Below are 11,738 nucleotides of genomic sequence, written 5' to 3' on the forward strand. Positions count from 1 at the left end.
GAGTGTGGGAAATATGGTGGCAAGTTATAGTTAGAGCAATGGATTTGGATTCAGAAGATCTAGCCTTGCTACTGGTGTTGGGCAGGTCATAGCTTCTCTGTCCTCAATTTCCTCCTCTGTAAAATGAAGAAGTTGGCCTAGATGTTCTCCACCATCTTTTTGCAAGAGGAGGAAGGGACCTTGGAGGGCGTTTAGTCCAACTAGCACCTGGGCAAGGATCCCCTGACTGTTCTAATAAACCAAATTGGAAACAACAGATGAAAGTCATTGGGAAGCATATTTTGGATCAATAAAAGGAAAGACATCCCAGCCATTAGGATTGTCCCTAAATAGAATGAGCTGCCTTGGGAGGAATAGTGAGCTCCCCATCTCTGGAAGTCTTCCTATGGAGGCTGGATGACCATTAGTTTGAGTCCAGTCAGTTAACTACTCACCTACCAGTGCCAAGCACTGTGCTAAGCTCAGTGATTCCCAGTTCTGAGGTTCTCAGATCCTGTGAACTCTGCCACCCCCATAACTCCCTCTCTACAGCTCTTGTTTCTGCCTTCTGGGGCTGAGCTGACCAATCTCATCTCTCCTTCCACAGGGCATCTCTTCATATGGTTGGAGATTGCTATTATATACCACCTGCCAACTAGTTTCCTCTCCTTCAGCCTTTCCTTTCCCACTGCATCCTACGCATAATCCCACAGGAACCCTAAAGCTTAGGTCTTACCATCCCAGGACCCTGGTCTGAAACCTTCCCAAGGCCCAGGATTAGGTCTAATCTCAGTTTGTCATTCAAGGTCCTCCTCAATAGAATTCCTTCTGACCTGCCCAGTTCCTTCTCTCCTTGTCCCTAAATCAGGAGGTTGGCTAACTAAGGAATTAGTGTTTTGTGGAATTGAGATGGTCTATGGGAGCCTCTCCATCCCCAAAGGAGAGAGTCATGAGCTAATGGATTCATGTTCATTCTCAGTCATTGAGGGGCTTCTTTAGGGTTTGGTCTCTGGACAGTGACTAAATCCCATCATCAGGAGTCCTGGGCTGGCTAAAGAGGGTCTCTCTCTGCTATTTCCCAGCTGCAAGATAGTAGGCGAATCTCTTACCCTCTTTAGGTAAATTTCTCCATCTACAGTTTCTCCATTTCTGAGTCTCTTTACTTACCACATCTGGGTAAGTTTATTTATCCTGGCAGTGTCTATCTGCAAAATAGGAAAATAAGAGGTCAGAGATTCTTGGAGGATCCATAGAGTTTATGGATAGATTTCAAGGGGTCAGTGAATGTGGATGGGGGAAAATGATATCTTTATTTCAGCATAATTGGTTTCCTTTTTAACCTTGTATATTTTATTTTATGCATTTAAAAACATTATTCTATGATTCTGGTTTGCCTCTCCTGGCTTTTCTTCTCTTTCTGATGGGTTGCCCCAGAATTGTGCATGAGCTTCTGGGACTGGCCTGAAGGTTCCGTACATGCTGTCAGTAAAATCTTCATATTCTTTTCTTCCTCCAGGGTTTGCCAGGCCAGCCAGGGACCAAAGGGGAACCAGGAGAGAAGGTGAGGGGATTTCCCAAGGGGAATATACTGAGCATGGAAGAGAAAGGTTTGGATGATTGGGAGATTCCAGGGTGAAAGCCTGAGGCTCACACCTCTCTGAGGGGATTTTTGGAGTTAACAGATTGGATCGGTGTACACTGGCCATTCTGGAGCTGAATCTGGACTGACCTGCCTCCGCTTGGTTTTTCCATAGGGTGAACCCGGCCAAAGGGGCTTCCCAGGATTGTCCGGTCCCCCTGGGAAACCGGTGAGTGAAGCGCCGCCTAAGACTGTCCCCAAAAAGCAGAGGTTATACATGAACCAAAGCGATTACACACAGCCAGCCTCTGCCTAGCCTTGGAATGGGCTGGTGAGCCCGGGAGGATTGTGCCAGGGGGCAGAGGCTTAGAAGGCTTCAAGTAAAGCCTCCACTCAGCCCCACACTGTCTCTGGGACCTAGATCAAAGCCCTTTTTGGAGTCTTCTCCGGCCCTTACTCTCCTCTGTAAAAATGAATGGTTTCTAAGCTTCCCTTTCTAACATTCTAATATTTTGTGCCAATGTGGATATACCAACATATAAACCAGTAGAAGGTTGAATAAAAACAACAGACCAAGATAGGAGGGTGTTTTTGTCTGGGCCAAGAGCATTTTGGGAGGGAAATGAACCCTGAGAGCTCCAGGTCCAGGCAGGATGGGGGTCAGGGCACATACTGACACTCACCTAATCAATCCAGAAGCGCTTCCCAGAGGAGGTAGAGAGAATGCTGAATTTGGAGACAGGAAGACCTGAGTTTGAATCCTGCCTCAGCTACTTACTAGCTGTGTGCCCTTGAGCAAATCACCTAATCTGTGTGTACCTCACTCTCCACCTCTGCAAAATGAGGGAACTGGACTTCCAGGTCCCTTCCAGCCCACATTTATGAGCCTGGTGGGATTCTATCATCAGGCAGAGTAGGGTAGGGTTTCCCAGGCATGTGGACAGGGCTGCTTTTGGGTTGCTCTTCCTCTAGTCCAATGGTACTAACTTTATCCCACATCTGTCCCCAGGGTGAGCCTGGGCCTCGAGGAGAAATTGGCCCTCAGGGCATCCAAGGACTGAAGGTAAGAGGGGAGTGATCAAATTCTCCTAGGGAGGCTGAGGAGGGGGCAGTGGTGCTGTTAGATTCCAGGTTTCTTCCCTAAAGGTTTGCTAGGTATCTTGAGGCAAGCTGCCTTCCCCCTTCCTCTCCCTTTCCCTTTCTCTCTCTCTCCCTTTCTTCTTCTTCCTCTCCCTCTCTCTCTCCCCCTTTCCTTCTCTCTCCCTCTCTCTCCCTTTCTCTCTCCCTCTCTCTATTTCTCTCCCTTTCCTCCTTTCTCTCTCTTTCCCTTTCTTCCTCTCCCTCTCTCTCCCTTTCTCTCCCTTTCTCTCTCTCTCCCTTTCTTCCTCTCTCTCCCCTTCCTTTTCTCCCTCCCTCACCTGTCTTTCTCTGTCTCTGTCTCTGTCTCTCCCTGGATTGAGGCCCCCTATGGGACAAAACCCCAGGCTGAGACCTGGAATATCTGGGTTCCACTCCTGGCTCATCTGCTTAGTAGCCATATGACCACTGACAAATTGCTTAATGTCCCAGGTTTGTTTTCTCTCCCATCAGATTGAATCCTATCCTTTGTTCTGTTTACCTCCCGGGGTTGTTTGGGGAGTGGGTGATACAGTGTACATAAAAGGCTCAGAAAGCTTCAAAGCCCAACAGAAAAGAGGAGTCAAGATAACTCAACCACAAATAGGGTTCCTCCGCCCAGCTTAGCTGAGCAGCATCTGCTCCTGGGTTTGGGGGTGGGGGGAAGGGGAGAAGTAGGGGTGCTGCTATGTTTCTCTAGCTTCCTTAATGGCCTTCTCTGTTCCATCATCTCAGGGTGACCAAGGCGAGAGAGGGCCTGTGGGACAACCAGGCCTGCAAGGGAGAGTTGTAAGTGGGTGAACCCTGCCTGGCCCAGATAGAGGAGGGAGGGGTAATATCCTAGCCATAGGGCCCAGCCCAGGGTGGAGGGTACAGGAGGAGGGGGGCATGAAGGCCTTGGGGGTCTCTTCTGGAATGCGTTTCTACTGTCCTCCCCTCCAATACTTTCGGTTTATATGTGGTCTCTGGGCCTTGGATTCTTCCTTTCCTTTTGTTGTTTTCTTCTCCCTTCAGGGTGCCAAGGGGGAGCAGGGGCCTCCGGGGATCCCAGGACCCCAAGGTCTGCCAGGCATCAAAGGAAACAAGGTAACGAATGGGTCCAGGAACATGGAGACACAATGTAGAAGCCAGAGGCCAGGAGCTCAAAGATGGGGCAGGGAGGTTTAAGGGCGGGGATGAAATCAGGATCGTGGACAGGAGACAGGGAGCAAAGGAACCAGGCTGGGAACAAAGGGTGGGGGCCCCCAGCTTCTCAGGAGATTCTCGGTGACTCCCCGAGGACACATGGTAAAGGTGGTAGCAAGCTGGGGAGTCCAGGGTGGCTTGCAGGGCCTAGAGGTCAAGGATCAAGGATCACTCTCCCCACTTTCCTTTCCCAACAGGGCTTCCCAGGGAAGATCGGTTCCCGAGGCAGTGGAGTGAGTACCTAACTGTCATGCCACCTATTCCTTTTCTCAGAGACTCCATGGTCAGAGTGGGCAGTCAGAGCCCAGTTCTAGTCCCTTTACCCCATTTTTTCTCATCACCTGGTAGAGTTGCCCCTCTTGCACCTCAGCTGTCCTAGGTGCTCTGGATAGCCAATCTATCGCCGTGACAACTGATACTTCCCTGGCCTGAGAGTTTTTTTTATCCAAATTCCAATTTATTCACTGTGTGACTTTGGAGACAATAGCTGCACTGCCCACTCATGGGGTGGTCATGAGGGAAAATGCTTTGGGAATGTAAAGGGGCAGGTCAGAGAGGCTGGAGCTAGCTAGGAGCCCCTAGTGTAGGACCCAGAGGCTCCTGAGGGGCCCTAATTCCTCAGAAGGGTGGTTTTCTCCTCACTCCTTTCCTACAATATATCCATCTGTCACCAGGAGAAACAAAATAAGTACCTCACTGCACGCACCCCCCAGGCAGACTCCCGGTTCCCCTCCACTTTCACAGAAGAGTCTCCCAAGGATCCAGGAAGATGAGGGAGAAAAAGGGCCTCCATGGTGGATGGTGCCCCTGGGAGAGAAGGGAATAGGGCTGAGCTTGGCACCAGCTCCCCCTGCTCCCTTTTCCTATTGCCCTTTCTGCCCCCCGATTGAGTCTTTCCTTTGCAGGGTGATCCAGGTGTGGAAGGTCTCCCTGGGGAAAAAGGAGAGAAGGTAAGGAGCTCCAAGGATGTGGCTGGTCCCCGAGAGATCTCCAAGGCCCAGATCTCAGCCCAGGGGTCTGAAATATCAAAAGTAGTGGCCCTGGCACAGCTGGGTGGCTCAGTGGGTTGAGTCAGGCCTGGAGACAGGAGGTCCTGGGTTCAAATTTGGCCTCAGACACTTCCTAACTATGTGACCCTGAGCAAGTCACTGGTTCCTAATTGTCTCACTGATCTTCCAAAGAAAACATAATGAATATTGTTAAAGCAAAGTCTAACAATTAGCCTCAAGTAAAGCATTCGCTATCAATTTTAAAATGTAACAGGAACATCTAACATTTAAAAAACCACATAGCGTGAAATTTGATGTGGCAAATGTAATTAGGATGTATTCACACTAGTTGCATTTTAACAAACTAGACTGTATTCTACAAATTTAAGTTTCTTCAGTATAGGTCTATAAACTGTGCCAAATGTGTATAGATACAAATATAAATGCAGCTAATTAAACGTCAGTCTCAGTGCCTAGCCCTTACCACTTTTCTGCCTTAGAACTAATACTTAGTATTGTTCTAAGATAGAAGGTAAAGTGGTCCAACCCTGAAGAGGGAGTTTGATGGGGCAGAGTAGCTGGGGAAAGCAGTCTCAGAAGTGGGTCCCATTGGCTCTCATTGAAGAAGTGACTTCTTTTTTGTTTTTAACTTCTAGGGAGAATCTGGAGAGCCAGGCCCCAAAGGACAGGTGGGTGCCATCAAACCATTTCTCTGTTCTGCTAACTTCTTCTCCTCCTCTTCTCCCTCTCTCCTTCCCTCCCTCCCTCTCTCCTCATCTCTCTCTCTCCTTTCATCTCTCTCTCCCTTCCTTCTTCTTTCCCTCCCTCCCTCTCTTTCTCTCTTTCCCTTTCTGCTTCTCTTTCTCTCTCTTTCCCTCTCTCCCTCTTTCTCTCTCTCTTTCCCTCTCTCTCTCCTTCTCTCTCCCTCCCTCCTTCTCTCTCTCTTTCCCTCTCTCTCTCTCTCTCTCCTTCTCTCTCCCTCCCTCCTTCTCTCTCTGTCTCCCTCCCTCCTTCTCTCTCTGTCTCTGTCTCTGTGTGTGTGTCTCTCTGTCTCTGCCTCTCTCCCTCCCTCTGTCTCTGTCTCTGTCTCTGTCTGTCTCCGTCTCCGTCTCCGTCTCCGTCTCCCTCTCCCTCTCCCTCTCCCTCCCTCCTCTCTCTCTTCACATCTTTCCTCCTCTGCTCATTATCCTTTAGCATCTAAATTTAGGGGTGTGGTGGTGAAGCCAACTCAAAATGGTTTACCAGAGCCAGGTGTTAAATTTTCAGAGTGAGCATCAAAAACTGGCAAATACTACAAATCAGGGCTTGATCCAATGTTTTGCTAGTTGTCTAAACTTACAAAACAGATGGAGAAAATGTTAATGATGCAAATTAATTTTAAAAGTGTGTTGTGTGTATATTCTTTTCAGGAGCTGGTTGTTAAATATTTATTAACACATTCCTGTTTCATATTCTTCCTCTACTGTTATAGAATTTAGTGCTAGATGGGACATTAAAGAATGCCATTAGGGAACACTATCACTTTGCAGATAAGGAAACTAAGGCTTAGAGAGGAAAGTGACTTGTCCAAAGTCACGCCTTGGAGTAAGGATGACCCTGTATATGATTACTTCATCTCTGGGCCTCAGCTTCCTCAGTTTTCTCATCCCTTTCATTTCACTCTTTCTGTCCCTTTTCTCTCCCATGTTTCCACCAACAGTCCTGGGGATAGGAATGAGAGGCAGAGGGACACACTGATGCCTACTCTGATTTCATTGTTCTTTCCATGGTCCCACCCTCTTCTCCCCATCACAGCAAGGCATCCGTGGGGAGACGGGCTTTCCAGGTCCCACAGGGGATGCAGGAGCCCCTGGAGTGCAGGGTTACCCAGGACCCCCAGGGCCTCGGGGGATCACTGGAGAAAGGGGTGTCCCGGGTCTACCTGGAAGACAAGGTGTGGCGGTGAGTTCCCCTGTTATCTTTGGGCTGGAGCTCAAGATAAAAACAGAAGCCAAACCCAATACTCCTTCTCTAAGACTTCACCTTCTCTAAGAGTGATCGAGGATGCAAGTCAGAGCTTGTCTGACAAATACAAAAGGAAGCTGAAAAGAGGGAGGGAGAAAATATGAGCCTTGGAAGAAGATGATGGGAGTTCAGTAGCTGGTGGGAAATGAAGAGATCTGGTCTGGAAGCCCTCTTTAAATGAAGGTCTACCTTCTAATCAGATAAATCAGTTAGATGTAAAGACCTTCTGGAAGGGAACCAGATTCTGGGGTCACCTTCCTCAGGAGGAAGCTCTTTCATTGCAGAAGAGATTCCTACCCACCCAGTACTATGGTTCAGGTGGGGCTGGGCTGGAAGCAGGAGGGTTAAGATGCTCCCTTGGCTTCCCATGACCTCCAGGACCCCATGCTGTAAGGATCCGGGAGCCAGAGGGCATCTCACTCACTGCTCTTGGTTTTCAGGGCCGGGATGCCAGTGACCAACACATTGTAGACGTGGTACTGAAAATGCTGCAAGGTGAGTGAGAAGGAAAGGGAGAATGGGACAAGCATTTATTCAGCACCTGCTATGTGCTGGGCACCTTACAAATATTATTTGATCTTGGGATGCTTAAGTAGGATTCTGAGCCCCTTAATTTTTAAAATTATTATTATTTATTGCTCATTTTTCTAAGTGAGTAATTTCATAAAACCCAAACCCCAAAACATAAACTCAAATAAACAAGTGAAAAATCGTATGCTTTCCTCTGTATTCTGACTCCCACAGTTCTTTCTCTGGAGGTGGATAGCAGTCTTTGTTGTGAGTCCCTCAGAATTGTCCTGGGTCATTGCATTACTGATAATAGCTAATTCTATCACAGCTGATCATCCCACAATCTTGCTGTCGCTGTGTATAATGTTCTCTCCTGGTTCTGCTTATCTCATTCTGCATCAGTTCATGCAGATCTTTCTGAATGTCTTAAGAAGAACAAGTATCCCTATCCTTCCCCTCCCAGGATGATCTCTAGAACTCCTTTTAGAAAGATCTGACTGGGAGTCTTTGAGTATAATATTGTCTGGCAGTCTGCCCTACTCTTAGCCTCAGTTTTCTTTTCTGTCTAATGGGGGCAATGATCTGTGAGTACCTGGGGGTATCACCCACACCAAGGCTAGTCAGAGACCAGCTTTGGCACATTCCTCTTCTCCTTGCTTTCCAGAACAACTGGCTGAGGTGGCAGTGAGTGCCAAGCGAGAGGCCCTGGGTGGCGTTGGGGGAATGGGTCCCCCAGGCCCCCCAGGCCCTCCTGGGTACCCAGGCAAGCAAGGTCTACACGGTCACCCAGGACCCCGGGGAATCCCTGGTATCATTGGAGCTGTGGGACAGATCGGCAACACGGGGCCCAAGGGTAAGTAAGGAAAAGGACCCTGCAAAGATGGTGAACGCTTTGGACTGGCTTCCACGGGGTAAAGGTAGGAGAGGGCCCTGACTTAGCATCAGTCAAGGAGTCAATAAGCCAATATAAATTAATACTAAATGCCAAGTTTGTGCCAGAATTGAGGGAATCAGAAGGGCCCGATTGGTTCCAATCTTGACTCTACCATATGCCCTTGAGAAAACTATATCGTGTTTGAGGCCTCAATTTTCTCATCTGTAAATTAAGGATAATAACCCTTACTCTTTCTATCTCACAGCATTCTTGGGGAGAAAGTATTTCTGTAAACCTTAATACCTAAAGAAATGGAGCCATCATTGTTTTTACATGAAATCGGGGGAAAATAAAATATTAATACCCCAAAAAGAAATGGAGCTATGCAAGTAGTCTTTGCTGATTTCCCCTGTTAATTCCCCCACCTACCCAAAATAAAAATATATTCACTTATGTAGATCCTGTATTTATTAGCTGTAAGCATGTTGTTTCAGCCTAGTAGATCATAAACTCCTTGAGGGCAGGGATTGTCTCACTTTTATATCTGTACTCCTATCACTCAGAACAGTACCATACATATATATGATGTATAGAAACACATTTATATGTAGACATACATATATGCATATATATTATATAGTAGGGGCTTCATAAATGCTTACTTAAATGATAATAACAATAAGGATATTTAAGAATAATAGAATAAGGGGCAGCTAGGAGGCTCAGTGGTTAGGGAGCCAGACTTGGAGTTGGGAAGATCTGGGTTCAAATCTGGCCTCAGATACTTCCTAGCTGTGTGACCCTGGGCAAGTCTCTTAACCTCCATTGCCTAGCCCCTACCATTCTTCTGCCTCTAAGAATCAATACTTTTGATCAATTCTAAGACAAAGGGTAAGGGTTTGGAAAAAAAAAGAATAGCAATTCGTCCTAGGGCCATTTTGGCCTGAGCCACATCAAAAAGATGAGGGAATGATAAAAATGACAAACAATAGCAGTGATTCATAATAATAGAGTTAGAGAATAATAGAATTAGAGAATAATGGAATACTATGGAATATAGAATAATAGAATTATAGAATAATGGAATATAGAATAATAGAATTATAGAATAATGGAATATAGAATAATAGAATTACAGAATAATGGAATATAGAATAATAGAATTATAGAATAGTGGAATATAGAATAATAGAATTATAGAATAATAAATACTATGGAATATAGAATAATAGAATAATGGAATATAGAATAATAGAATTACAGAATAATTGAATATAGAATAATAGAATTACAGAATAATGGAATATAGAATAATAGAATTATAGCATAATGGAATATAGAATAATAGAATTATAGAATAGTGGAATATAGAATAATAGAATTACAGAATAATGAATACTATGGAATATAGAATAATAGAATTACAGAATAATGGAATATAGAATAATAGAATTACAGAATAATGGAATATAGAATAATAGAATTATAGAATAGTGGAATATAGAATAATAGAATTACAGAATAATGAATACTATGGAATATAGAATAATAGAATTATAGAATAATGGAATATAGAATAATAGAATTATAGAATAATGGAATACTATGGAATATAGAATAGTAGAATAATAAGGAATAGCAGACTCGGGCCAGAGAGGACTCCCGCCACGTCTTAAGCTCACTGTTGGGTTGTGGCTGCCTGTCCTGGGCTCCCCACGCTTATCTCATCCTTTCCCTGCCTCCCTAGTTGCCCGGATTCCCCTTCCAAGCTTTCCTCCAAGGCTCCCTTAGGGTTTCTCTTCGGGAGGGAACAGCAGCCTCCTAGCAGTCTCCTGTGGACTCCAGTCTTTCTGGTTCTTGAGCAGAGGAGCTGAGCCCAGAGAGCCTCCTTTTCTCTTGGCAGGGAAACGTGGGGAGAAAGGAGAACGTGGCGACGAGGGTCGTGGGCATCCCGGACAGCCAGGGCCTCCAGGAATCCCAGGTAAGTGCCAAGGACAGGAGAGGTGCCGGCTTGACCCCATTCCTCATTCCCTTCTCTTCTCTCCAGGCATAAGCCTGGGAAACAGGATGCCGGGGTTCTCTCTCTGCTTACAGCGGCATGGGGTGGGAATGGGGGGTCCAGGGGCGACATGTCAGTTGGGTTGGGCGCCTTTCTACGGGGCAGGGAAGTCGTCTCTTCTCCCGACCACCTCCGCTTGGGCCAAGGCGTGAAGAGCCAAGGAGGACATTTTCAGGAGTCTGAGGAATACTAGAGAAATCTCAGCCAGGCGGGTTACCTGGGCACGGCCCTGTCCCGGAGCTCGTTTTCCCACTCTGGACGAAGGGATGGCCTCAAAGGGCTCGGACCTCTAGGGGTAAAGGAGAGAGGGTCGCCTTGGAGTCTGACGAGACGCTAACGTACTTTTCCCCCAACCCAGGCCTTCCTGGCCGGCCAGGCCAGTCCATCAATGGCAAAGATGGAGACCGCGGATCCCCAGGAGCCCCAGGAGAGGCGGGCCGCCCGGGCCTCCCAGGCCCCGTGGGGCTCCCAGGCTACTGTGACCCTGCGGCTTGTCTGGGGGCCTCTGCTTATGCTTCCGCCCGCCTCACAGAGCCAGGGACCATCAAAGGGCCTTGAGTCGGGCCAGAGCAACGGGGGTGGGCCCGTCTCCCTTGCCCAGTGCCGCTCCCACCCGCTCCGATGGACACCCAGCCCCCTGCCCCAGAGGACCCAGGGGTTCTGCAGACTGGGAATTTACATCTTGCCTCTTGGGAAGTTCCAAATGAAGGAGCCGTAAAGAGGGGAAAATCAGGGAGACTCCGGGATCATCGAAGGGCTTGCGGGCCCCTTTCTTACCTCAGATCTCAGACGCTTTCCCCGCGCTCCCTCACGCCAATAAACATCTCCTTCGGCCATTCTTATTCTCCTCTTGACTCTCCATCCTCTGGACATACAGGATGGCTGGAGCTTCAGGCTCAGGCGCTTTTACCGGACAGACAGTTCCCCTCTTCCTCGCCGACATTCTGGGGCCAGAAATGTCCACACTCGGGCCAGGATTCAGGCTTCTCCCCCTCAGCTCTGCAGGAATCCTTCTCCATCCAGACCTGCAAGTTGCTGGGTCAGAGCTGTCCAGTCCCAGATGGGATGAGGCTGCCCTGGGCAGGGCTCTAGGGCCAAGGGCAGTAGCAGCACAGCCTGTGACTGGGGGGCGGGGAGGAGGACAGACGGGTGGCGTGGCCTGGGAGGGTCCCTGAGCCACTGGAAAACCAAAGGGAGTGCAGACATCTGGGGCCACATACCTGTGTGTATCTAATATGGCATAATAAACTCCTCACCCTGCCCACCAAGCTGGAGCCCATTTGTGTCTCACATCCTGCTCAACAGCAATGGCCTATGATCATGGGGAGGGAGGGAGAAAGGGACTGACAGACAGACAGATAGGCAGAGAGAAGAGGGAGAGAGAGAGAGAGAGAGAGAGAGAGAGAGAGAGAGAGAGAGAGAGAGAGCTGTCTCTTATACACA

General features: G+C 47.9%; 1 protein-coding gene across 1 annotated transcript in view; it reads left to right on the forward strand.

The window, feature by feature from the left end:
* Positions 1-10,932, forward strand: part of COL9A2 (collagen type IX alpha 2 chain) — a 30,361-nt gene extending 19,429 nt beyond the window's left edge. Inside the window, exons 18-30 of the mRNA XM_044668776.1 lie at positions 1,496-1,540; positions 1,734-1,787; positions 2,568-2,621; positions 3,410-3,463; positions 3,689-3,760; positions 4,057-4,092; positions 4,765-4,809; positions 5,505-5,537; positions 6,643-6,789; positions 7,293-7,347; positions 8,027-8,215; positions 10,140-10,217; positions 10,654-10,932. Coding sequence (XP_044524711.1) covers positions 1,496-1,540; positions 1,734-1,787; positions 2,568-2,621; positions 3,410-3,463; positions 3,689-3,760; positions 4,057-4,092; positions 4,765-4,809; positions 5,505-5,537; positions 6,643-6,789; positions 7,293-7,347; positions 8,027-8,215; positions 10,140-10,217; positions 10,654-10,853 — 1,062 coding nt within the window. The 3' untranslated portion in view covers positions 10,854-10,932. The remainder of the gene's footprint in view (positions 1-1,495; positions 1,541-1,733; positions 1,788-2,567; positions 2,622-3,409; positions 3,464-3,688; positions 3,761-4,056; positions 4,093-4,764; positions 4,810-5,504; positions 5,538-6,642; positions 6,790-7,292; positions 7,348-8,026; positions 8,216-10,139; positions 10,218-10,653) is intronic.
* Positions 10,933-11,738: the final 806 nt, after the last annotated feature.

The sequence above is a fragment of the Gracilinanus agilis genome, chromosome 3, assembly GCF_016433145.1.
Source record: "Gracilinanus agilis isolate LMUSP501 chromosome 3, AgileGrace, whole genome shotgun sequence".
Lineage (NCBI taxonomy): Eukaryota > Metazoa > Chordata > Mammalia > Didelphimorphia > Didelphidae > Gracilinanus > Gracilinanus agilis.